Here is a 27996-nt window from a genome sequence, read left to right as displayed (position 1 = left end):
CTCCATGATCAGGTGGAATCTGGCTTCCCATCAGAAGATTATACCCGGGTTACAAGAACTAAATTCACACATTTATGTAGCAGAGCATTTATAAAAGCCATAGCATTCTTTGTCGAATGGTCATTAAAAGAATATAAATTAATGTAGCAACAGGCAACAGATTTAAAATGTTCTTAGTAACAAGAGCAAATGAGGTCAGCTTTTGGCTTTTATATACATTTGTCAATCAAGATATGTTATTGCCAAAATATTCATTGTCCAGTGGGGAATCTTATGATCTACATCATGCAGAGAAAAGCATACGAGGCTGACTAATATACACGTTAAATGCATCAGTTCAGATTCATGAATCTTGGATAGATCAATAGGAGATTCCAGCTGGCTAAAATTGTTTTGATACCAAAACAAACATCTGTTCTGTAATTGGCCAAAGAACTGGAAAGTTCTATCTAATGCTTCGGCTGCATAGATTGTAGGGTTTATAGAATTACAGAGCACAGTAACAGTCCCTTCAGCCCAACATATTCATTCAAACCAAGCTGCCCTGCCTGAATGCACTTGGCCCATATCCTTCTAAACCCTTCCTGTCCCTGTAACTGTCCAAATGTCTTTTAAGCTTTGTAATCCTACTTCTCTCTATCACTTCCTTTAAATCTTTCTCTCATATTAAATCTATGTTTTTTAGTTTTAGACTCACCCCCCATCCCCCGTTTCCCACTCTGACTAACTATGCTCCTTATAATTCTCCATAAGTCACACCTCAGCCTCATTCCAGTTTAATCACATCTTTCTAACAGCATGGCCAGAAAGAAGTGCACATAATACTCTAAGTGTGAGTTAACCAATGACATCCCAACTTGCATTCTCAATGATTCAACCAGTGAAGGCAAGTATACCAGACGCTTTCTTCACCACTCCGTCGTGTGGCCAGATTCAGGGAACTATGCATTTGCCCCACCCAGGGCCCTACTGCTCATTGTGCATGTCTAGTTAATGGGTGAAGGTTCTTGGGTGTTGTCCCCTTAAATTTCCTACCATTAATAATGTGTGCAAGTAGTCTACACAAGTCTAGGCAAATTTGAAACAAAATTGAACAAGACTAGACAAAGTATATGATGTGAAAAAAGATCAACATTTTAAGACTTTAAATAATCCCAACAACATTGATTGCTGTCTCACTTCAAGATTATGTATCAGATAAAAAAAAGAATATTTGGCAGCAATGAAGTTGAAAACGGAAATTGCCTTCAACTGTTGACAAGCATGCCTTCTTTCTATGATGCCAACAGTGTAGAGCTCAGAATATTTTCCACCTTGAAAGGCTGTGTAATTGTAAGTGATTGTGATTTTATTCCACTGAACACCTAATATGAAGAACTCACTTGGATACAAGAAATTCCAAACTGACTCAACATCTAAATGTAGTATTACATGACAATAATGGAACCTTTACCTTTTACCTGGGCAATAATGAACCGTCTTAAGTATGTTTATAGAATTCAAAGGCTTGTGTAATAATAATTTGATTAGAACTAAGATATTTCAAATTTTTATCTCTACACTCCAGCAATCTTTCTCTCTCGCTCTCTTGCTCTCTCTCTCTCTCTCTCTTTCTTCCTCATGTTGCTCAACAATTTCCTGGAGTGATTCAAACTGGAGGTTCTCAGCAGGAGGACTCTTTATTGATGTCCCAACCTGAAATGTTAACTGATAACTTCTACCCATGGATGCTGCCTGACCTGCTGAGTTCCTCCAGCAGCTCTGGATTCCAACATCTGTGTGTTTTACATTTCTCTTCTGCCTGAAAACTATGCTGTATCACAATGTGATTTCAGGATGAACCCAAAGTGAATGTTCCACTCTGCACATTTGGCTGAAAACAGTTGCAAATCCATTAACCTTGTCTGCAGTGACTTTGTCATTGCCACCATTGAGGACAAAAATGTTAATTTAATCTCCTCAGTCCTTGCCATGAATAATTGAGCCTCCACTTCTGATCAATCTTTCTTTCAGATTTAGACCCATTATTCGAGTTCCACATTTTCTCCCCTCTCTTAATGACACTCATACATTATTTTCAATGACCATGCAATGGTTTCCACATGCAAATAAAGGGGGCCCTTCATTGATATGACAAGTAATAGCTATTCATCTTTACAGGTGAGTTATGAAATTCTTACCTTTGAAGTTGAAGCATTCATCAGGATAACTCTTTGTTAGTCCAGACTGGCTGAAAGATGGACTGGGTTTTTTTATAAAATAAAGAAAAACAAGCATTTCAAAAACAGTGGATGTAATTTCAAATGTTTAAGTACAACTTGAAATTGATCAATAAAATTTGAGCATTTGGTCATTTAGAATCCTTAATTCTACTATGAAGTCACAAGTGGTGGAAACACATGTTCAACTGTGATTCCCCATTTACATCCCATTCTAAAGTCACAAACAGAGAATACTAGAATGACTCAGCAGGTAACATCTATGAAGAATGGAATAGCGCTACAGAACAATCTTCACCCTGAAACATCAACTGCATCTCTCTCACCAATACCAACATTCCTGCTGAATAGTGCGAGCATTTTCTGTTTTGTTTCTCATTTCCAATATCTGCATTATTTTGCTTTTTACTTGTTGAGCATTTCCTAGTCTCATTTTTGCAGTTTCCCCCTTGAGCAAAATGGATGTGATTTTGGTCGCCAGTGCACAACAATTTTTTTTTACCACTTTTACATTGCTCGAATTTTGCTTCAACTATATGTATCTTTGGAAATGTTTGTACAAGGAAGATTAATTGCCAGTGCTCAATCAAATAAGCAATGGACCCCATTCCTTGAGTACCATCTCCGTTAAGTTTTATCCCTTGTCTGTCAGAAAGTGTGTGTGGTGTGTGTGTGTGTGTGTGTGTGTGTGTGTGTGTGTGTGTGTGTGTGTGTGTGTGTGTGTGTGTGTGTGTGTGTGTGTGTGTGTGTGTGTGTGTGTGTGTGTGTGTGTGTGTGTGTGGGTATACACACTGGCGTGCGAGCATTGGGAAGTATTTATAGTAATAAGATGTTTTTAAGCAGACAAACTTTAAAAAGTTTTAATGTTTAATTTGTTATCGGAGTGGAGTGGAGTGGAACTGGCATAAACTTGTAACTGGTAAGGGATATGCAAAGAACCCAGCTGAGTTTTTGGTGTAAGTAATACATGCAATAGATCAGGGAGTATCTACAAATGCCATTTACATTGCCTCAGAGAAGACATTTGTCACGATTCTACCAAAATGCATGGAACTGAAGGCAGCTTACTGGATCAGAGGAAGAAATCACTGAGTTGGGATAACTCAAAAGACCACCACACTATTGTCCTCCAAGAATCTGACTAAAGCCACAGGTTTTATCATGTTCATAATAAATATTTTTTTATAAAATTGTCAAGATAGAAAAATAATAAATAGTGCTAAAGGCAGCAAAAAACTGAAAAAGGAAATTAAAGCTGAAGAACTAGAAGCAAGACTAGGCCATCTGGCTCCTTGTGTCTACCTTCTCCTGCTCCTCCCTCCTTTCAATCTGAACACAGCAGATATTAACCGAGCACAAAACAGTACAGCAAAGGAAGTAGCTCATTCAACCCATCAAGAATGCTCTCCCACTCAACCCCATTCTCCTGCCTTCTCCCCATAACCTTTGATACCTAACCCATCTTCCCTTCTGGATAATCTTCCACTTTTGATCAACCAACAAGACAATTACATGAAAAATAACAGAGAAAAGTATATTCATTCCAAGAAGTCTAAAGATCCTATCAATCCATTTAACCTCATCATTCCAGATTATTATACAAGCTGTTAGTTTGATGTTTCAGACAAAGTTCCTATAGCACTGAAGCATTTCCCAAATACTGTATTGGGAGTTCCTTCAGTGGAAGGAATGAGCAATAAATACAAGTCTTGCCAGCAACACCCAGATCCTGAAAAATTGAAAAATGAAAAGGTAAAATATGTTGCTATCATTAATAGAATAAGAATAAAGCCTGCATCCTTCTTTACCACACCATAAATGAAGAAGGAATGGGAAGTGAAAGCACAGATACACATTTAGTAAAAGGAGTAAAATAATGAACATGTTATTCAAAACTACAGATATCTACCTGTCTATTGATCTATCCAGTGACTGACAACTTCCAGAAAGTGATGCTTCAGTACTGCTGAAGGGGTCCAACATCTGCAATCAGAAACAACAGTGACATATGAAAAGCAGCTAGCTTTGATATCAGATTACACAAATACATATCTATATGGTTGGAGTAGTGATTAGCACAATGGGAGTCACCCACATTCAAATCTGGCACTGTCTGTAAGGAGTTTGCACATTCTCTGAGTGTCTGTGTGGGTTTCCTTCGAGAGGCCACTCCAACCCACCCTCCAAAAACATATGGGGTTCGAATGATAATTGGTCACGTGGGTATATTTGGGCAGGATGAGCTTATGGGCCGGAAGGGCCTATTACCATCCTGCATCTCTAAAATTAAAATTAGGTCAACTGAAAAAGTTTATATCTTTAACCTTGCAAGGAAACTAAAGAATAACTTATCAATCTAAACATCCATTCCTTAACTAAACAATGAGATAGAAGATCGTCCATCAATTCACTGACTTCTATGAAGCAGGATTTCAGAAGCAGGATAGAAAACACATGGATTAAATATTATGCTTTCGGCCTGAGATATGAAGATTAATTTCTTTCTCACTGACACTTATTTACTGCTGTTTGAACCCGTAACCCTGCAAGCAATTTTACCATATATTTCACTGTATAATTAAAAGTTGTGAAACCCAAAAAAGATTTTGAAAAAGTGGGGTTGACTTAAACACCGGATATACTTTAGAGACCTTAAATTCAGCTCAAAATCTAATCCATGCCAATTTGGCATATAAGTCAACTCATGAAAAAGCAGATTCGGCATATAAATGAACCCTTGAAAACCAACAAAAAAACTGACTGCAACAGATTTTTATTATGATAGTTATTTAAAACAACAACCCAATTAGAACCTTTCAAAAATCACTATCGTCGTCTGAAAACAATAATACATTTCAAACCCTTCAAAATCACTCTCGCTATCATTATCTGAGGCAAAGATGGCGGCAAGTACATTCATATTCTCACGTTTCAACAGTCATCGTATGGGTCCCAGTCTATATCTGATAGGCGGTTTCAGCTTCGCCGTCAGTATCCCACAATAAATCATTTTCCGTGCCATCAATTACGCAAGAGATACTGCACTTTTTGAACGATTTTATCATAGTCTCCAATTTAACTTTGTCTTATGCCTTGAGGACAAAGTCACACACCACATCAAGTGATGCAGCCCTGTCTTTTGGAAATGACTTTTCTGCTCTCAGCATCCATGTACTCCATCTCTCACACACAGTCTTTGAATGGCTTGTTCATGCAGACATCAATACAGTCATCAAACCACCCAGGATAACCGCCATGTAAGTATTATATAGCACTAATCTGGCTGCCTGTTCTACACATTGTCTATCCATAGTTTTACACCATTTTCATCCATCCATCCTTTTTCACGAAAATGTACAAAAATACCTGCAGAGAATTTTATTTTAGGTTTAATTTTGCATTTGAAGATTACCATGGGTCTTAACTTTGTCTTGTCGGCCATGCACGATAACACCACAGAAAACCTGGTCCTTTTGTGGCCTCAACTTATGATTTGCAGTTTTAACACTTTCCATTCCACTGATCTATTGCCTATCAAAATTCATGGGGGTTTCGTCCACGTTTCTGATATTTGCCAATGCAAACTGGTGTTTCTGCTGGATCCGTATAATAAACCGGTGAAAACTTACAACTTTAATGATCAAGATCTTTTGGTAGTTTCTGTGAAATCTTTTGGTTTTTGTCATAATAGCAGATTTTCCCCATTCATGAAATGACTGCACCAACTTACTGCAGCCTGAAAATCATCACTGACACCTGGGTGTGACTTTGCCCACTGCAGTCCAAATGTTCTTATTTTATTTTGGGTGACTATAGTAATGGATAAACATTGGGAGGAATTTGGTAAGATTAGTGGGTTACAAATATACACACATTTTAAAACAGATCTTATTTGAAATACTGAAAAATTCATATTCAGTAACATTGCAGGATCTATGGAGACTTTTATGCAAATTTCACAAGTAGGTGCTAATTAAAATGATGTCATGAAATGAATAGCCATTGTTTTGGAGGTGACAAACTGGCTGTTTGCAAGTACCTACAGGGTGCTCACAGAAAGGTCATTCCTGGGTTTTGTTTATCTAAGACAACAGCTTGACCAAGAGGGGAGAACTCCTGTGGTTTGCTGAAGAAAGGGGGCTTTTTGCAAGTGAGAGAGTCACATGGACTTTCTGGCAGAGAGAAAGAGAGAGAGAGAGAGAGAGAGAGAGAGAGAGAGAGAGAGAGAGAGAGGGGGGAGATCAATCTCAACAAGCTCTCTCAGCCAGTGTGTGTGAGTGAGACACTGAAAGCAGCTGAACAGTGCAAGCCAGGAAGAGCTGGTTGGAAACAACGTCCCAGAGCAGTGGATGGCAGGAAGTGCTATCTGTCTGATGTTTCTCTTGGAATAAGAGGAAAAGAGAGGAACTCTGTGGTAGCCTGAAAGAAAGAGGTTACCATCTGGAGAACCCTGATAGGGCAAGTTTCATCAGCGAGACAATGAGATGACTAATGGTGGTACCTCGGTTGTGGAAATCCTGGAACAACAAATCTCTCTCTGCAAACCCTACAATAATCTTTCTGAGTGGTAAACATTTACTTTTCGAGCACCAAAGCCTGGTGAACTTTATACATGTTAAATTCTGTGCAACCAGAGAACTTGGAAGAAAGAGAAGTGAGATTTAACTGTAAACCAACCAAAGAACATTTCTTAAATTTACACACACATTACATACACGTCCGCCTAGAATTAGAAGGGGGTTAATTTGGGTTAGTTAATTATAGAGATAAGTTAAAGTTTTATTCTGTTTTCATGTTTAAAGTTGATTAAAAACAACTTTAAACATGAAAACAGAATAAAGTGAATGTCTCTCACTGCTGGGTTTTGGGGAACTTTGGGCTCGTAACATTTTATTCTAATCTTGCCTCTGTTCACGTACCCATTCTGCAACATGATTTTTCAACTCTGGCCAATGAGTGAATCCTTTTCTCGATGAACATTGCCTTTTTGGTATTTTACTTAAAGTTTCTTCTTTCTTCCTTCAATCTCTTACCAACTTCTCATGCACATCAAATTTTCTTGCAGCAGTGCAGTTGTTGATTTTCTTGGCTATTTCTATGATTTCACCTTAAAGCTCGCTTCATATTTTCATTGCATGCTGTGTTGTGTCGATGGAGCCTCCATGATAGCAATCACCTTCAGCCAAAGCCCAGGAGATCAATCCACATGATCTATAGGGGGTCAGCGTATATGCCAGTCAACGGGCCAATTCAGGCATCCAGAAAATTGGGATCAACTTGTACACTGGATATACCATAAGACCTTTAAAATTATGCTGAAAAATGGGGGTGACCTATATGCCAGTTGATTTATACGCTGAAATATATGGTAGCCACTGAAGAGACATTTATTTCTTGTCATCTGGAAAGCTCAGTCGTCTGCAATAGTGTGTATCTCCCAGTGGCCACCTATTTCAACTCCCCATCCCATTCCCTTGCTGGTATGTCTGTACGTGGTCTGATGTACTGCCAGACTGAGATCACCCGCAAATTGGAGGAACAACACCTCATCCTCCAACTGGGCACCCTCCAGATCTCCATGGCACCAAACAGATGGCATTAATATCGATTTCTCTGGCTTTAATTAAACCCTCCCCCTCACTTTTTCCCCGTCAATTTTCCCCAGCTATCTCTCCCTTTTCCCTGCTTCCTTTCACACAGATATAATAAATTCTTCTCCTCTTATCATATCCAATTAACACCTTTTGTTGGTCTAGACTCCTTCCCCAGCCAGCATTGTATGAATTCTGTGATTTCCTGCTCTTGGCTCATCCTGCATATTCCTTGAAGGGCTCAGGTCAGAAAGGTTAGCATTGTTAGCATTGTTAAATCCTATGGATGCTGAAAGACAGCCCAAGATTCTCCAAAGTTTCGGTGTGTTTTTACTACAATCACAGTATCTGCAGACTTTTGCAGTCCTCCATGGAGATCTATTCCTGGGACACAGGCCTACTGTTTTTTTTTAAACAAACCAGGTTTTTTTACTGATTTATTTTCCACAGTTTTAAAAAAAATTATTTAGAATAAAACCACTAAGCAAACATATCACAATATTTCAAACTTAATCCAAATACATGTGGTATTTATATAAAGAAAAGATTAAAAAGAAATTTTAAAAAGAAAAAATCCTCCCCTAACCCCCTACAAATGCAAAAAAAAGTGCCAACTTCTTCTCCACATCGAAAACATAAATCTAAGCATAATTCATATTATGTAACTTTTGTGGTGTTAAATATAACACCTAGAGGTTCACAGGTAAAGTGTTGCTTCATTTGAAAGGATTGTTTGGGGCCCTGGATGATGATGGGGAGAAGGTTTAGTTCGTGTAGAATGTCTTACGCTCACGGGAGTGTGGGGGGTGGGGGCGGAGTATTGGTGGGATGGGATGAGTGGATGAGGAAGTTGCAGAGGTAGTAATTCCTATGGAAGGCAGAGGGGGGAGGGAAAGATGTGTCTGATGGTTATATCTTAAATATAAGATATAAATTATTAAAACACTGACACCTTAATGAAATTTGAAGTGCAGGGAATTATTAAATTATTAAAGAAAATTACTTAAGCTAATCTATTTGAATATTAATATTACTATTTAAGCACATGAATTTTATTGTCCTGCTCTCCTCTGATCCAGAGCCTTAAATGGGTTGAGCTTGCCCGAAGCCATGACTCAGTGTGTCCTGTGTCTTTTTGTATGATTCATGAGAGATGTAAAAAGAAGAAAAGGATCCAGAATTCTCTCAAATTCCTACCGCCTTAATTTGATGATCATTGAATTTTATTCAATTAGATAACGTGGGATTATATCAAGAAAATGAACTGATGGTGATTGCACATGCAGAGTTGATGGATCAAAATGAACCTAGTTGTTCAACAATAGGCCTGTAAAGTTCAACATAATTTTATCCATCATATTTCTAAGGGTAATTTACTGCATCCAGTGCTCCCGATGTAGCCTCCTCTACATCGGGGTGACGAGATGCTGAACACCTTTGTTCTATCTGCTGCAACAGCAAGGACTCCCAGCCAATCATTTCAATTCCACACCCCACTGACATGTCTATGGCATCATGTACTGCCAAAATGAAGCCACCTGCAAACTGTTGAAATAACACCTTATATTTTGTCTTGGCAAACTCCAATCAGATGATTCACCTCCGATTTCCAATAAACCCATCTTACAATCTGTCTCTTTTCCTCCAGCTCCCAACCCCTTCCCTTCCTTCTACCAGAGACGTACTCTTCTTAGCCCTCTGCTCTCTCCGCCAAGCACTTCTCAGCTTCTACCCTCCTCCTGTACCCACCTATTACCTACTAACCTGTGTTCTTCCCCCTTCTCCTCTCTACCTGTTTTTCCCACACTCCTGACAAAGAGCTCAGGCATGAAAGATTGACTGCCGTTTACCGTATCTCCTATAGATGCTGCAAGACCTGCTGAGTTTTTCCCAGGACATTTGCGCACTGCACTCCACACTAGCATCTGCAGTTTACTTCCACTGAAAATCCTGAATGCTTATACACTGGAGGAGATGATCTGAGTGACAACTAAAGGTGAGCAACAACTTCCTCAGGGAGGTCCTTTTACAAATTTTTAAATTATTTTTTTTTTTTAATTTATAATTTTGTGGTCACATACTTAGCTGCATCAGGAGGAGGTGCCAGTCGCCACTCATGACGTAATCGAAGCATCATGCAGAAGTAATGGCGCGCATGCACAGGTTAGTTAAGCAGTCAGCATATGGGTGATGGATCTTGGACTGGAGGAGGAGAGTGAGAGCATCAGGATCACCCATGTGGTGGTGAGACAATGAGAAGGACAGAGGTGGTGTTTGGGGAGTTGAAGAAGGTAGTGTTGTGCCTGAAGCAAATAAAGAAAGTCAACTCCATTTTGTGCTGAAAGAGAGTGAATTCTTTAACTGTGAGTAAACTGGGTAAATCATTATTACAACGTGATTAATGCCGATTCTGGCCATTGAAATTCGTGCTGCCAAATTACACCTAATTAACCTACAACCCCGAATGTTTTGTTGGAGGGTGGAAGGAAACCAGAGCACCCAGGAAAAATCCACGCAGACTACGGAGAAAATGGAGAAACTCCTTACAGACTGCACCGATTAGAACCTGGGTCACTGGCACTGTAATAGCATCGCACTGTTCTGCTCACTGAGCCACCCATTTAGACCTGAAAAAAATTCAATAACAAAAAAAATGGACTAATTTCCTTGGAAACAAGCTCCATACAGGGTAGTAAATAATTAGTTACATATCCAATGCAGAAAATGGTCATAAAGGAAATCATTTTTCTTGATTGGAAATGCCTGGATGAATTATTGGAGAGGCACGAGTCAACTACAAATCATGCAATTTCATCTTATTCCAGATTTCAGATGAATAGCAGGAAAATATATATTTTTACAGTGCTTGGGATCATAAAATGTGCTTCAAGACAGGTGTACATAGGAACTCAGGATTGCTCAAATCACAAAAAGTATTAATCACATGGAAGTGATCATTATTATGGCCTGAGGGATTTCAAATACAAGGTAAGTGCAATGTGTAACAAAGACATGTAGCAGCACATTTTAAACAGCCATCTTTCCTTGTTTTGAGATATTTTAGCTGTCAGTTTTGGTTCAAAGGAAGCAAGTCCATCTCTGAGAAATTTCACAATTACTTTATAGATCTCGAGGTTTTCGAGCTCTGGGAGCGCAGCAGAAATGGTCCAGACCACTAGAGCAGGAGAACACCATTCCTAGCAGCCCCCTCCCCGCCCCTCCCAACCCCACCCTCTTCCACATCGTGAAGGAGAAGCCTGGGAAGAGGATCCTACCAAGTTAGAAACCACAACAGCAGACCCGGCTCCAGTATGGAGCTCAGCAGACCAAGGTCTCACACCAAGCTGCTAGCCACCGGCTTCTGCGAACCAGGTGTCGGGACTGAGATTCGTGATTGTGTCAATGGTGTGCAGGGCTCCCAAAGGCCCTTGAACGCTGATAGCTTTCTCGTGTATTGAGAGTTCAGACCCAGAGTCCGAGGAGGGTGACTTGGATGTCTCCACCTCACATTCAGTGCTGGACCTGACAGGAAGCCTATAGAGGTTTGAGAGTGCAGGAGGATGAGACTGGATCCACAGTCTCTGAAGGGACTCTATTTTGCATTTCTTTCTCATCTTGAAAGTCGCACTGATTTAGTGAAACCACTTTGTGCACCTTTACAGGGCTAATAAAAATAAACAAACCTTGTGTATTTTGTGTACATGACAATAAAGGAATCTTGAATCTTCTCTTGACAAATTCAGTTCTCTGCTGCAATGCTATCAGAGCGAAACATTAAATCACGGCATCTTCTCTACTCTGATGGATGACAAAATCCTATTTTTTTGTGTAGAGGAACAAGGACTATTTTATCCATTATTATAGGTCTGCAACATTACTACTGGATCCTTCATGTTGTCACTTATTCCTCTTTGCTTTATAAGATCATGATTTAAGAATAAAATAAATGTTAGTATGTTGTAATGGTTGCTATTTAGATATTTCAAGTCAAGTCAAGTTTATCATCATCTGATTGCACAATTACAACCCATCAAAACAACGTTCTCCAGTCCTCGGAACAAAACATACAGACATAATACACATACAGACAAACATCACTGCCCGTGGAAAGGGATCATCAGCCTAGTGGTGCTGGCTCTGATGCTCCTATATCTCTTTCCTAACAGTTGAAGGTGGGTGGAGGGAGACTCCAGTCTGGTGCTCTTATAGTCCTGTGGACTGGCCTCCGATCCATTTCTCTGTAGCAACCACACCACACTGTGATGCAGCCGACCAGGACGTTCTCAATAGAGCTGCTGTCAACCATGGTCAGAAATGTATAATGCCTTGCTTCAAGATCAGGGTCAGCTTGGCTCAGTTGACAACAATATTGCCTCGGAGTCAGAGAACTCTATTTCAGCTCACAACATAAACTGACAATTCAGTGAAGTGTTACAGACATCTAAAAATATTGGAGATCCCATTCCTCAAATAATTGTGCAAGGACATAGTCAAGATCTCATTGCAATGTTCAAAAATAGTGTAATCTTCACACGGTTTCTGACATTCTGAAAATACTTTTTGTATCATTTGATAACTTCTGATATATTTTTTTAATTATAGTTTTAGTTATCTACATAACAATGTTACCTACAACTCTCCCTACATTATGTTATTACCCCAGTTACCATTTTGTTACTTATTTAAGGAAGTGACAAGGTTCATATAATATAGGTTTCTATTTATTCTAGAGTTTCCAGTTTACTACTGTAATGTCAGTTTCCAATGTTCTATAAATCTGAAATACTTCTGGTGAAATTGGGCTCAAATAATGTAATTCTAATATTTAATTATATGAGCTAATTCTTATTTCTTTTCCCTGTGGTCCACACCCAAGTTTCCATTGCCACTGCATAATTTTGTTCACAATTTCAAGATAGTTATGATTAAGGACAAGCCCGGATTTTGTGGGCAAGTGTTAAATTGGGGGATAACATTATAACACACAAGCTAGGAAAAGTTAACTGGGAGCAGCTGTTAACGGGCCATGCTACAGGAGAAGCAGGAATTGTTTAAGACTGCGAATTAAGCTCCAGTACCAGCACGTTCCGGAGAGGAGGAAGTTCAGAGGTGGCAAAGCAAGAGAGGTCATGAATCGAATCAAAAAGGAAAAGGAAAGATATATGAGATCTGAGAAGCTAAAACTAGATAGAGGCCTGGAATAATATAAAGATTGTAGAAAAGAGCTCAAGCAGAATACTGGAAAGACAATGAGGGACCATGAATTGTCCTTGGTTAGCAGGATTAAAGAAATCTCAAGGCATTCCATACATACATTAAGAACAAAAAAGATTACTAGAGATAGGATAGGACCACCCAGGACAATGGAGGAAATGTATGCTTGGAGTTAAAGGGAATGGACAAGGTACTAATTGAGTAGTCTGCATCTGTATTCACCGAAGCAATTCTCCAAGACGATAGAATGGATCTTAATGTGGAGAATGTTTCCACATGAACAAGACCAAGGAGATGATTATGGGATGAAGAGTGACCATTTTCCCCTACACATCAATAATTCTGCCATGGAAAGTGTGGAGAGCAAATTTCCTTGGTGTACATTCAAGGGACGACCTATCCAGGACTCTCCGCATCTCCTCATTAGTCAGGAAAGCGCAGCAGCATTCTCACCTCCTAAGGCTATCGCCGCCCTCCACCCCCCCCCCCGCCCACCCAGCTATCTTGACGACCTTTTACAGGAAGATCACAGAAATGCTGGAGGAACTCAGCAGGTCTAACAGCGTCCATAGGAAGGAGAAAAAGATAATATTACCAACATTTCAGACCTAAGGCCTTCTTCAATGTATGAGTAAAAAACAGGCAGGCACCTGGAGTAAAATACTGGGGCAAACAAAAGGGATGGGGGAAGAGGAGAGAGAAAGAGATGAGAATTGATTGGTGTAGTGGAGATTAGGCTCTGTGAATGCAGAACTGGGAGAAAGGAGACACAAGCTCTTTTTACACAGAGATCCTATGTTTTAAAAAAAAACACTGAACTAAATAATGCTGCCCCAGTGTGTCATTTTAGAAAGCATGCCAGCATTCCGGAAGCAACAGGTGTGACGTGTAGCACAACAATGTCAGCGTCTAGTGCAACGTCCCTTTTCCAAGCTGGTTCCAGCCTGCCAGCTTGCCATTTTTACACAGATGTCACTTTGCACTGTGACTACCTTCACTGCCAACTTAAAAGTGGGACTGCAATGACCGCACCACCGCCCCCCCCCCCCAATTCTGTGTTTGTACCTTTTACACAGAACAGCATGGCACAATAAAGGCTCAATATTCCTGCCTTGAAGAGACTGTGTAAAAGGGTCTGTAGATAGGGGGGGGGTGGCGGGAACTGCTAATGGAAACTGGAGAAGTTGATGTTATTGCCATCCGGTTGGAGGGTGCCAATATGAAATATGAAGCATTGTTCCTCCAATTTGTAGATGGTCTCAGTCAGTGCATGAAACCATGGACAAACATGTTGGCATGGTAAAGGACTGGAAATTGAAATGGATGGGCACTGGAAGATCCCTGCTATTATGGCAGACAGAGCAGAGGTGCTCAGTAAAGCAATCTCCCCGTTTGTGTCCAGTGTCTCTGATATAGCGGACACCACAACAGGAGCACCAAATGCAGTAGGTGATCCCTGCATATATTACAGTGTCCTCAGTCTGGCTGCACCATTGTTGCTGCAAAACCTCAGACCAGAAGTCTATACAGAAAATCATTAAAGCAGCTGCAAGAATCACTGGGATCTCCCTTTCCTTGACAGATGACATTCACCGTAAGCACTGTCTAAATAGAGCTCAATTATAGAAGACCCTTTCCATTCAAGGCACAGTATCTTCTACCCACTATCATCAAGAAGGGGCAGGAGAATCAAAATCAGGTTTTCCAGGCTGTGTGTGAGACTCGAACAGTATCCTGTAACCGTGACAATCATCCTACATATTTATTTTGATTATTTGTGATCTTTTTGTACTGTGTATGTGTGATTTGTGCTTGCACCATGGTCTGGGGAGATGCTGTTTCATTGGGTCGTATATGTACAATCAGATGCTAATAAATTTAGATGGTGCTTATGCATTATATCACAACGTTAAATTCTGGGGTGAAAATTTATCTTTGCCCCATGGAGTTCATTTTACTTTGGACAATTATGTAAAATAGGAGGTATTAAAATATCAACCCATTTCATTTTCTGAAAGAAATTGAATAAAGAACATTCAGGAGAGATGAATTTCAAAACGAATGCCACAATGGACCTATTTACCTCATGTGACTTGCAGCAAATCATTTCCTCAAATCCTTTTCTCAAGTTTTTGTGATATACCTACTATGTATTGCCACATTATTTAAGTTTAAGATAAGGATATCACATTTAATTTTGATTTCATCATTTACTTCCATTGGTTGCGTAAGCATGTGTTCAGTTTTGTATACAGCACTTGAAAGCTTAGTCTGATTTGTAAAATAATCCTTACATTTTGTTCCAAAGTCTCTGGAATGAATTCTCCTTCACTATGGATGCTGGTATAAGATCCTTGACGAGCAAACTGTTGCTGTCCATCAGGAACACTTCCAGGAGGAGGTGAACTACGACCTGAGTGCAAGGAACCTTCAGTAATGAAAAAAAAGTATGGAGAAGCTTAATAATTTGATGAAGACCTATGAAACATGAACAAAAACCCAAAATCTTGGTAATGATCTTTCTCAATGTAACCCTACGCTCTGTAACTGAGCTCTTGCCCTGTTATTTTGTACACAGCTGTATGAATATTGGAGTTGACCTCATTGTACCAAGGTATATGTGATAATAAACTTGAAACTTGGTTTAATGCTCATTTGCCAGCTTGATACCAGGAACTAAAGTATTAGATTATTGGAAGCAGTTGTAGAAATTTGACATATTCCATTCACTAAAGAAATTTCAGGGTGATTTTGTTGTTAAATGTTCAACAAGAACGGTAAAAATGTCCCCATTTTCTGATGACAGAATCCACAACTAAAATAAATAATTTCATTCTAGGAAATGAAAATGTGGAGTTTTAACCAAATTTGTGGTCGCATTTCCTTATATTGAGGAAGCTGAGAACTACTGCGGATTGTTGATTGTTATTCCAGAGACCTGGAATAAATATAGATCTCTGGAATAACTTAAATAGGTGCAAGTTATACTAGCTGATGCTATGGGTAGTATTCATATTCTAGGCATGCATGTCGATGCATTGATTTATTTATTCACTTTGGGATGCTGGGATGCAAAGGAGGTATTTACTGAGATGTCCTCATTCTTACCCTTCAAGACCTCTCAGAAAACCCATAGTGTAGATCAAATAATTAATCATTCTGCTGATTTTTTTTTTAAACAAAGCAATTGCTCTAAATTTCAAGGTGCTCCTAACACTAAGAGATATCAGCATCTTCAATGATTTCCATTTCAATTTTTTTAAAGAATGCCTCATAGAAACATCTATGAAACATCTAAAAGTTGCTGTTTCCTCATACCTTGAATAAGGGATCAGGCCCAAAACATTGGTTATATATCATCTCTGGATGCTGCGTGACCTAATGAATTCCTCCAAGATTTTTGTTTTCACTCCAACCACAGCACCTGCAGACTTTTGTGTTTCACCCCTCATAGGAACACATTTCTTCTTCGATAAGTATAGGTGCTTTTTTAAAATGAAGTTAAAATGCTGCTATAAGTTGAAATCTTTCACATCAAGGTTTACAGTCTAGATTTTAAGCAGCTGAAGAAAATCTTGGAAGCTCAAGAGTTTTGTTTTTTGAATGGAGTGGACTTGATAAGTGATGAATGGATTGACTGTTTAATTCGATAAGAATAACAAATTGAGACCCCATCTTCCTGCTCAAACTATTAGAATCCAGCAAAATTAACTTACAAACTGGATTCAGAATCAGTTTGGTTGAAGGATTCAAGGGTAGTAGTGGAGGGTTTTTTTTCCCCAAATTAGAGGTCTGTGACCAATGATGTACCACAGGTACAGGTACTCCCTGACTTGTAACCTACATGACTTGTGTCCATCCACACATATGATTGAAATTTTTAAAAATCTAAAATTTATGTGGTTTATGCTGTATTAAACAGGGATACAAAATGTGAGCATTTACCTTGTTAGTCAGCATCCCGAGGTCCATACGCTGGGCATGGCACGCATGAGCTTCCGGTTGGTGCATGTGCAGTGGGTTCGCGTACTGGAGTTTGGATGGCGAATGCGCAAGATTCAAGCATCCCGGCGATATTACATTTGTACCCTTAACATTCACACACGTGGCAACCAAATTCCAATATGCAAACCCCCCCCCTTGCATGCACCAAACAAAGACTCGTGCATGTACACAGGAATCAAGATGGCCGCACCCAGCCTATAGGCCCCGGAACACCAACCAACAAGGTAAGTGCGCACATTTTGGCTCTTACATACCCTGTATCCCTGTTATAGTTTGTCAAATACAACATCTGATTAAAAAGTTTGCTTTAAGACTTCGGTACTCCATGCACGTGGGCAAAATTCCAACTTGTATCCATTTCAAGATGCAACTGATCCTTTGGTCCCAATTACAGTCGTAAGTCAGGGAGAACCTATACTGGGTACACTGTTTTGTTTGTCAGCTATTTTACTGATTTGGATGACAATACAGTTGACCTAGTTAGTAACCTTGCAGATAAAATAATTGGTGGTCAGTTGAGAGTGAAGATGACTATCTGGGATCGAGATCAACCGGGAAAGTGAATCAAGAAATGAAGACGAAATTGCATTCAGACAAGTGTGAGGTGTTGCATTTTTGGCAACTCAATCCAGGGCATGTGTTGTACAGTGGAGAGTGCTGTAAAATAGAGAGACCTTGGGATACAGGTACATGGTTTCCCAAAAGTGGTGACAAGAAGTCAGTGGTGAAAAATATGTTTGACACACTTGCTTTCATTGGTTGAGGAATTGAGTACGTTACAGGAAAGTCCCTTCAGCTTAATCATTGAATTTGTAGATTTAAGCACATTCACTTTGACGTTTGTCTGTAAACAGTCATGAAAATGCTGTCAAGAGCAACCAAAAATGGAAGCAGAGGGGTGACCTTATGGAGGTCCTGTATAATGCCACAGATACAGTGTAATGCAAATGGTCATGGTCTTTTTCACAAGGTAGTAGAGTCTAAAACAATAGGCTACATTTTAAGACAGTTATGGGAAGATTTAAATGGGATTGTGGAGATTGGTAGATACCAAGATGGACCAAGCTGCCAGAGGAAGCGGTAAATGCACAATTGTAATAGTCAAAAAAATAATAATTTGAAGAGTGCGTGGATAGGAAAAGTTTGTTGGGAAATGGGCCAAATGCAAGCAATTATACTGGCTCAGATAGACAACCTAGTCATCAAGGACATGTATTCTGAAGGGACTGTTTCCCTTCTGTATAGTTCTATAACTCTTTCATACATTACATTGGTTTTCTGTATTTCATGCATGAGTGCAACTAAAATGACCTTTGCACAGAGGTTGCATAGCTTCCAAAATGTGTACTTTGTCCTCCGTGCATGTATAAAACAATTTATGCACTGATGATTTACCAAGTTAAATGTGTTTTAATGTTATAACATTTCCAGGAAAAAGAAACCCTTTTATGGGACTTTATTGGACTTCAAACATTTTGTTGTCCTGAGGTCCTTATATTTAAAAAAAAAAGCCTTTCCTTACTATTAAAATGGTGTAATTTTTCTGTTTTCATATAGCAAATAATATGCCAATAGGTTCACTTTAAAAAGAATCTTTCTTTACTGAATGATCTTCCAGAAGAGATAGTTGTGGCAGGGTCCCTTCTGTCATTTAAGAGAAGGTTGGATGTGTACATGGATGTGAGGGGGTTGGAAGGTTATGAGCGAAGACCGGGAGGGGGGAGCTAGTGGAGTTGTTCAAGTGAACCGGCACGGACTCAAAGGGCCAACATGGCTGTTTCCACGCTGTAAAAGGTTAAATGGTTATATGGTTATAAGATCCTCACTCACCAAAAACCATGCACTTTAATGACCAAATTGCTAACAGACTGAAGTATGAATCTAAACTTTGAATGATGTACCCAAATATTTTATATTGAACGAAGTCAGCCTTAACTGTTGAAGGAAGTGGATAGGGACTGGAGTTGGTCATAAACACAATGCTAAACTATTTCATTTGAAGCAGACAAATATAAAATAACCTACTTTACACATAACAGAAAAATAAGACTTGACCACAGGTGATCTGCAACAATAACCTAAATCTAAATATGTGCCCTAAGAAGTTTATTTATTTATTTTCTTCCGTGATTTCAGATCGGATTTTGTGAGAAGGTCCAAGAGTTGGAAGTCTCATTCAACTGGAATAACAGAGCCAAGGATAGGACACTGGGGATCAATCCCAATTACGTGAATAGATTAACTATTTGTTGGAGTAAACCTCCAATGGCAAGTACTCATTATTCATGTGGGTATCGTCTACTCCACAACCATCCAAATGTGTTCATCAAATCCTGCCTGATTTTCCTTTCTCCATCTCAAGATCATTAAGGGCAATTGTGGCAACTTAAATCATTCATTCTGGCTGAAATCTAGAAATATTTGATCCTGCTAGCTATTTTGTGTAACTAGATGGTACAGACTATCTCACCTGTTGACAGTTTCCGATGGCGCTCATTCTCTTTACAAAATGATCCCAACAAGTCTCCCATGGATTTGGATATCCTAATTTCGGACAATTTCTCTGCAGCTTTACAATTCACCTGCCAGAAACAGAGATTAATTTTTTTTTTAAAGAAGGCTTGATAAATCACCAATATACTGATGCTGAGAATTCAAAAAAACAGATTTTCTTGTTTTAAAACACAAATATGTGCTGCTACAAAATAATCTCACAACTTTTCTCATAAACCTATTTGCAAGATATTAAGTTCTGACATTTTAGAACTTGGCTCATTTCAATAGTTCCCACTATCAAGTAATTCTTTTTTTCACATGTTCTTCCATGGTAATGTGATCATTAATGACAAATTTGTATTAAGGTGCCCTTGAGGTGGTGGTTGTGAAACATCTTGAGCCAATGAAATCTAATTTTCTTTTTGAGAACTTCTAGGATTTTTATTCAGGGTTAATGAAGAAAGCTGTGATGTGGAGGAGGAGCTTGGAGAGAGTGATGAGGTTAATTGGTCAAGGGCCAGTGAATGAGTGGCCCGGTGAAGGAGTGGGGCTTTGAGGCTTTGTCTCGAGAGGCTTCGGCGAGCAGAAGCTGAGGACAAGCATATCGGGATTGAGGTAAGACTGTCACATATATCTTTTTTTTCCTCTTTATAAGCTATGGGGAGAGAGACAGGATGTGTGTGAGAGCAGTTTTCTGCTCTCAGTGTCAGATGTGGGAGGCCCTGGAGTCTTCTAGCCTCCTGGACATCCACGTCTGCACTAGGTGCGCTGAGCTGCAGTGTCTCAGGGACTGTGTTTGGGAACTGGAGCTGCAGCTCAGTGATCTCGATCTGGTCAGGGAGAGTGAGGCCGTCATAGATAAAAGTTATAGTCAGATGGTCAGTGGGTTATGGTTAGGAGGGGGAAGGGTAACGGTCAGGTTCAAGAGATGGCCCCTGTGCCTGTAGCCCTCAACAGTCGGTACTCCTCTTTGAGTGCAGTTGTGAGTGGTGGGGTGGGGGGGGGAACAGTTAGGTTGGGGAAGGCAGTGCTGACTGTACCTCTGGCACAGGGTCAGCTTCTGTAGCCCAGAAGGGTAGGGAAAAGAAGAGGAGGGCAATAACTATAGGGGATTTGATAGTCATTTGATAGTCAGGAGGACTGATAGAGGATTCTGTGGATACGATAAACCAGATGGTGGTTTGCCTCCCTGGTGCCAGGGTCCAGGATGTAACTTCGCGTGTCCTTGACATCCTAAAAGGGGAGGGTAATTAACTAGAGGTTCTGGTACATTGGTACAATGACATAGGGAGAAAGAAGGAGGTTGTCAAAAAAAAAAGGAATATAGGGGGTTAGGTAGGGAGCTGAGAAGAAGGACTGCAAAGGGGATAATCTCTGGATTACTTCCTGTGCCACGTGATAGTGAGGGCAAGAATAGAATCAGGTGGAGGTTGAATGCATGGCTAAAGGGGTGGAGTAGGGGTCAGGGATTCGAGTTTTTGGATCACTGGGACCTATTCTGGGGGAGGTGGGACTGTACCGAACAGATGGGTTGCATCTGAATCCCAGAGGGACCAGGATCCTGGCGTTTGCTCAGCTACTAAAGGGGTTTTAAACTAGTATGGTTGGGGGAAGGGGTCCATGTGAGGGAGGACAGCAAAGAGAGGTTTTGTCAGCAAAGAGTAAAGGCTTGTAGACAAAATTTGGGGGTAGAAAGGCAGTTGATCGAGGAGGAAAGGGATTGGTGCTCTGACGGAGGGGGAATGATGGTAACATAAATAGTGTGGACAGTAAAGAGGAGGATAGGCAGAAGGTAAAATGTGGGAAATCTCTGAAATGCATTTACTTCAATGCTAGGAGTATTGTAAGGAAGGTGGACGAGCTGAAAGTGTGGATAGGCACTTGGCAGTGTGACGTGGTGGCGATTAGTGAGACGTGGTTGCAGGAGGGATGTGATTGGCAGTTAAATATTCTGGGATTTCACTGCTTTGGGTGAGATAGAATTGGAGGGGTAAAGAGGGGTGTGGCATTACTTGTCAGGAAAAAATATTACAGCAGTGCTGAGGCGTGATAGACACGAGGGCTCATCAAGGGAGACAGTGTGGATGGAATTAAAAATTAGGAAAGGTGAGGTTACAATTATAGGGGTGTATTATAGACCACCTAGTGGGTACCAAGAACTAAGGAAATAGCTGAGATGTGGAATAAGCATAGAGTTGTGTTAGTGATGGATTTTAATTTTCCTAATATAGATTGAGAGATGCAGTCAGTGAAAGGGCTGGATTGCGTAGAATTTATAAAATATGTGCAGGATAGTTTTTTTGCAGCAGTATGTTAAGGTACCCACTAGAGAGGGGCAGTTTTGGACCAATTGTTGGGGAGTGAAATAGGGCAGGTGACGGAGGTGTGTGTTGTGGAGCACTTCAGATCCAGTGATCATGGTACCACTAGTTTCAACATAATTATGGAAAGGGATAGGTCTGGTCTGACGATTAAGGTCTTTGAGTGGATGAAAGCCAGATTTGATGAAATGAGAATGGATTTGCAGGGAGAGGTTTGGGCCTATTTGTTTTTTGGGATGGAGGTAGAGGGGAATTGGAGGGCATTTAAAGGTGAGATTTTGAGGGTGAAGAATCTTTATGTTCCAGTTAGGATAAAAGGCAGAGCCAAATATTCAAGAGATCTTTTCAAGGGAGATTAGGAAGTTGGTTCGAGATAAAAGGGAGGCCTACATTAAATACAGGATGCAAGGTATGGATCAGATGCTTGAAAGATACATAGATTGTAGAAAGAGGCTTAAGAAGGAAATTAGAAAAGCAAAAGGAAGGTACGAGGTGACTATAGCAAATAGGGTGAAGTAAGTCCGAAGGGTTTTTACAAATATGTGAATAGCAAAAGGAGAGTGAAGGATAGGTCCACTAGAGAATCAGAGCGGACGAATGTGTGAGGAACCATATAAGATGGGGGAGATATTGAATACATTATTCTCATCGGTATTCACTAGAGAAAAGGATATGGAATTGTGTAGGATAAAAAGGGTAATTATGGAAAACAGGGATTAGGAAAGGGAGGTATTGGAACTTCTGAGGTATATAAAGGTGGATAAGTCTCCAGGTCCCGACACGATTTTCTTGGACCTTGAAGGAAGTCAGGAAGGAAATAGCGGAGGCTCTGACAGTGATTTTTCAAGTCACTGGAAGAAGGTGTGGTGCCGTGGGATTGGTGTGTTACAAACGTGGTTTTTCTGTTGAAAAAGGGCTCCAGTGTGGGTCCAGCAATTATCAGCCATTAAGTTTGATGTCGGTGGTGGGTAAACTAATGAAAAGTATTCTTAGAAATAATATCTATAAGCATCTAGAGGGGCAGGGATTGATCAGGGACACCCAACATGAGTTTGTGAGGGGAAGGTCACGTTTGACAATTTTTGTTGAATTTTTTGAGGAAGTGACTAGAAAAGTTGATGAAAGTAGAGCAGTAGATGTGGTCTATTTAGATTTCAGTAAGGCTTTCAATAAGGTTCCAATAGAAGGTTGGTGAGGAAGGTTCAGGCTCTTGGGATTAATGTTGAGGTAGTCAAATGGGCAACAGTGGCTAGAAGATAAGCACTATCCTGTCAAGGATGGAGGCCAGAAACAAACGATGTGCCTCAGGGATCGGTGTTGGGTCCCTTGCTGTTTGTCATTTACATTAATGATTTGGATGATGGATTGGTAAATTGGGTTAGTAAATATGCAGATGATACAAAAATAGGGGGAGTTGTGGATAGTGAAGATGGTTTTCAGAGACTGCAGAAGGATTTGGACGGCTTAGAAGAGTGGGCTGAAAGATGGCAGATGAAGTTTAATGTTTAATGTAGTGCTTCATTTTGGGAAGAATTATCAAAATAGGATATATGCAGTGAAGGGGAGGGTATTGAGGAATGCAGAGGAACAGAGGGATCTTGGAATTACAGTTCATCGTTCTTTGAAAGTGGATTCTCATGTAGATAGGGTGGTGAAGAAGACTTCTCGCCTTTATAAATCAAAGCATTGAATATAGGAGGTGTTGAGACTGTTCAAGGCATTGGTGAGGCCAGGTTTGGAATACTGTGTGCAGTTCTGGTCTCCAAATTATAGGAAGGATATCAATAAGTTAGAGAGGGTGCAGAGAAGATGTACTAAAATGTTGCCTGGATTGCAGTAACTAGAATACGGAGAAAGATTGAGTAGACTGGGTCTTTATTCATGGAGTGTAGAAGGTTGAGGGGAATAGATAGAGTAGATGTAAATAGGCTCTTCCCCTTGAGGGTAAGGGAGATTGGAATGAGGAGTCATAAGTTAATGGTTAGGGGGCAAAACTTTAGAAGTAACAAGAGGAAGCTTCTTCAGTCTGAGAGTGGTGGCTGAGTGGAAAGACCTTCCAGAAGAGGTGGTTGCAGCAGAGTCAATTTTGTCATTTAAGAGGAGGTTGGATGAGTACATGGATGTGAGGGGGTTGGAGGGTTATGGGCAGGGAGCACTTAATTCGGTGTGGACTAGAAGGGCCGATATGGCCTGTTTCCATACTGTAATTGTTATATGGCTATTTCCAAGGTCAAGATGGTGTGCAACCAGGAAAGGAAAATGCAGGTGATTTCATTTCCAAGGATCAACTCTTTTTGTCTTTCCCGGTGGTAGAAGTTATACTTTAAGTAGCAGCTGTTAGATAACCCTTGGCAAGTTCCTGCAGTTCATTTTGTAGGCAGTAGTTCTGGATAGAGTGATTGTTTATTATGACATATGGACTGCTGGTCAGAATGGCCGTCTTATCCTGGATAGAGCCTCACTCCTTGTTATTTCTACATTTTTTTTCCCAAGCAAGTGAACAGTATTCCATTACATTCCTGTCATGCCTTGTAGCTAGGGAAAGGCTTTGGGCAGTCAGATAAGAAAAATAACCTGTAAAATATCCAGTCCGTGACTTACACTTGGAGTTGCATTTTGTTTAAATTTCTGACCAATAATGAACTCCAGGATATTTCTTTTTAAAAAGAGACATTCATTGATGTTAATACAATCAAATTATTGAATTTAATAAAACAATAGAGGCAGATTAGCATAATTACTGATTTGAGTAGTGCTACAAAGAAGGATTGTCATGTAAAACTGAAGAGATTGTTAGGTTTAATAAATATTTTGAGAGTGTGATTTATTTTTGAACTTTGTAAACCATGGATCAGAACAGGAAGCATTCCTGGAATGATCTTGCCAACTGCAAGCTGATCTCCTCTTTTAGATAAAACAATGTAATTAAGTCAAATCTATTCAACAAATTTTACTCAAGAAAAATAACTGGTTAAAAACTTATTGTTTTTAAACTCACAATGATGTTCTTTCGAGGCAGGACTAGAATTCTCAAAGCCTTCAGACTGGAATTTTGGTTGAAGTGCTCAATGGCTTTGTCCAATTCATTCTGACATCGTAATGGAGTTCGAAGCTGTTCAATAATTTATAAACACAGACATAAAAAAATTCATACAATTTGCAAATTAATCAAAAATGTAAAACACTGCAATTTAGATTTGCAAAACATTTTAATCAGTATCATTTTACATAAACTGGAACTTCATTAGATTCCTGGTGATTATCATTTTGCATCCCTATGCATTGATTGAATAATACAAAATTTCATTTATTTATCATTCACTCAAGATCCTTTATTTGCCAGGTTAGAGCTAGATTAAATAGGGGAGAAGGTACCAGAATATATACTATATAAGTGGGATGAAAAACTGGAGCAACATAGAAGTTCTCCAGTACTGCACCATCTGCTCAACATTTGGAAGAAGATTTACGTTGAAAGGAAAAAAACAAATTACCAACTACCAAAATTAATACTGACGCAATATCAACTAATCCCTTTCACAATAGATAACCTTTCCTTTAGAGAATAGGAGAGAAAAGGGATCAAAAGAATAGAAAATGGTTTTTTTGGGAAATAATTTATTATCTTTTTAAAAAATGAAGTACAAATATGGTATAACTCACGGTACAATGTTTGCATACCACCAAATGAAAACCTACTTAAAGGACAAACTGGGAAGCAGGCTGAGGTTACCAGAAGGAAGCAGCTTTGAAAATGTGATTACAGACACAATGATAATTAAAAGATTTGTAACAAACATGTACATCAAGCTGCAAGAGAAAGAGAATGATGAAATAAGCTGTAAACCCAAACAAAAGTGGGAACAAGATCTAAACATAAAGATAAAAAATGAAAAATGGGAAAAGCTATGCTCCGGAACTATGAGAAATACAATAAACACAAGGTTACACACGATACAATATAATTGGTCACACAGGCTATATATCATGCCCCAAAAGTTAAATAAATGGGATCCAACATTATCAGATAGATGTTTTCGCTGTAAGAAGGAAACGGAAACATCAGTACATGCAATTTGGGCATGTGAGAAAGTGGAAAGTTTTGGGAAGATCTAAATCAGGTATTAAATAAAATCACAAAAAGCAACATACCATAAAATCCAGAGATCTTTCTTCTAAGTAATATAAGAAGTAAAGAACTTGGACTCGATTTGGATGAAGCACAAAAAAGATTTATTATGATAGCCTTAGCTGTAGCAAAAAAATGTATAATGTCAACCTGAAAATCAGAAGAGAGCCTGAGAGTACAGCAATGGTACATGGAAATGAATAAATGTATTCCATTGGAAAAAATTACATATAATTTAAAAAATAAAGTTACAGTATTGGAACAAATTTTGGAACCCTACATGGAACACAACAGAGAAGTCCTACCGCGGTCCTCCACTCCCTAAAATGACAGAATGAGAAGATGAAATGAACTGACCCAGTGTGTAAAAGTAGATGAAACAATTTTCTTGTTTATTTTCATTGTGTGATGACATTGTTTAATGGATTTAATGTATTGTATATGTTGAATGTTTAGTGGGTAGGGAGGGGGGTGGGAAGGAGGGAGGGAAGGGAGGGGGAAAAGGGGAGAAAATGACACTATATTCAAGAGGGAAATGTTTGTGTGTATTTTGGTTAATATGGTTCATAGTGCGAAAAAAATTAAAAAAATTAAAAAAAGATCCTTTATTTGCATGTAATTTTTCTTCTTGCACTTTACATTTGTGTCATTCTCTTTTTCACCTTTAACATTATTAATACTTCTCCCATTCTATCATGGAATAACATGTACATTGGTTATTTGATGGTTGGCACAGTTAATTTGAGCTAAGGGGCCTGTTTCAGTGCCATGTGACTCAATGACTCATTTGCTTTTTTACTCTCTCTCATTTCTATTTCATTGGAACTGTCAGACAAGAAATTTCATGTAGGCAAGACAAGAGAACTGCTTTTGTCCCTAAATCATGGAGAAAGACCAAAAGAATGGAATGATCGCTGCCAGACTGGCAATGCACGGTAAAACATTCCAAAAAATGTGTGAGAAGGCTGAAGCAGCAATTGAACATAACATTTTTAAAAACCCAATAGCTAACAGGTAAAGCATGCAAAGCATTTAGAAAAAAACAACATACCTCATTGTTGATAAAGTACAACTCCATTTGCTGCCCAAAGGCATCCTTGACCTTCTGAAGCATGTCTTTTAACTTCACTGGTCTGGAGAACTGCATGACCCTTCAAACAAAATTAGATTATGTATATTATTACAAACCCCAATAAATGGGAACATGACAGTTTTAAGGTTCTTCAAAGTTCTGCTTCCTGCAAGTTTCTGAAGGTCTGGTCAAGTAAACAGTCTTTCTAATAAAATTTGGATGGATACATGAATTGGATAGGTTTAGAGAGATATTGGTCAAAATCTGGCAGGTGGTCAAGTGTGGGTGCAATATGTTGGTCAGTGTGAGCAAGTTGCGCCGAAGGGCCCGTCTCCACACTGTATAACCCAATTACTCTATAAGCTAAAGGAGCAAATGTTTAAAGATTTGGACAAAATAAGGATTTCCCTTTTTCTAAATCTATTAATGTAATGTTTTACTGAAAGGGCAGTGTTACCGACTTTCGAGGACTGTAAATGCTGAGGAGAAAAAATTAGTCAAATTCAGTCTACTTACCTGTCACATGCTTTGGGATCAGTTTTAAAACCTGACGCATTTGTCAATCCTCCTCCAGTTAACCCCCTCTGACAATTCCTCTGTATGGGGATACTGGATTGAACTGCAGCTTCATTCACACAAGTTTTAGGTTCTGATTTCCATTAAAAATTTGAAACCAATAATCCTTGTTTATAAATATCAGTCACTTTGAATGAAATAGAAAGATTCCAAAACACAACTTGCCTTTTTTCTCCTTCATGTTCAAATTTGATCCTCACGTCGTTCTGCAAAACCAAAGAAATAGTTAATAGAAACTGAACCACAGATGCTGATTCAAGGTCATGGGTGAGGAAGAGATGATGGGGTTAGCCGACGGAGGGACCTGTTCATAAAACCAGTAAATTATAGTTTTATTTCCCCCCCCCGCCACCCAAGGGAGTGCTGAAGAAAG

The 27996-nt window shown here is 39.4% G+C and overlaps 1 protein-coding gene and 1 long non-coding RNA gene across 14 annotated transcripts in view; one reads left to right on the top strand and one right to left on the bottom strand.

The window, feature by feature from the left end:
* The window catches only part of map3k22 (mitogen-activated protein kinase kinase kinase 22), a 179077-nt gene that overhangs the window by 84032 nt on the left and 67049 nt on the right, over positions 1–27996 (bottom strand). For all 13 annotated transcript variants that reach the window (XR_011352488.1, XR_011352489.1, XR_011352490.1 and 10 more), the window contains 7 exons: positions 27789–27829; positions 27027–27126; positions 24845–24958; positions 19500–19611; positions 15319–15452; positions 4129–4202; positions 2181–2242 (listed from right to left, as the gene is read on the bottom strand). Coding sequence is in view for 1 of the 13 variants with exons in the window: in XM_069922175.1 (XP_069778276.1) it covers positions 2181–2242; positions 4129–4202; positions 15319–15452; positions 19500–19611; positions 24845–24958; positions 27027–27126; positions 27789–27829 (637 nt within the window). In the remaining 12 variants the exon portion in view is untranslated. The remainder of the gene's footprint in view (positions 1–2180; positions 2243–4128; positions 4203–15318; positions 15453–19499; positions 19612–24844; positions 24959–27026; positions 27127–27788; positions 27830–27996) is intronic.
* LOC138755719 (uncharacterized) lies at positions 2424–10129 on the top strand. The gene is made up of 3 exons (XR_011352499.1): positions 2424–2569; positions 9675–9806; positions 9896–10129. It is a non-coding gene; the product is annotated as an uncharacterized lncRNA (long non-coding RNA).

This window comes from Narcine bancroftii, chromosome 2 (genome assembly GCF_036971445.1).
Source record: "Narcine bancroftii isolate sNarBan1 chromosome 2, sNarBan1.hap1, whole genome shotgun sequence".
Lineage (NCBI taxonomy): Eukaryota > Metazoa > Chordata > Chondrichthyes > Torpediniformes > Narcinidae > Narcine > Narcine bancroftii.
Note: the sequence above shows the minus strand (reverse complement) of the source record. Positions and strands in the feature narration are given on the sequence as shown.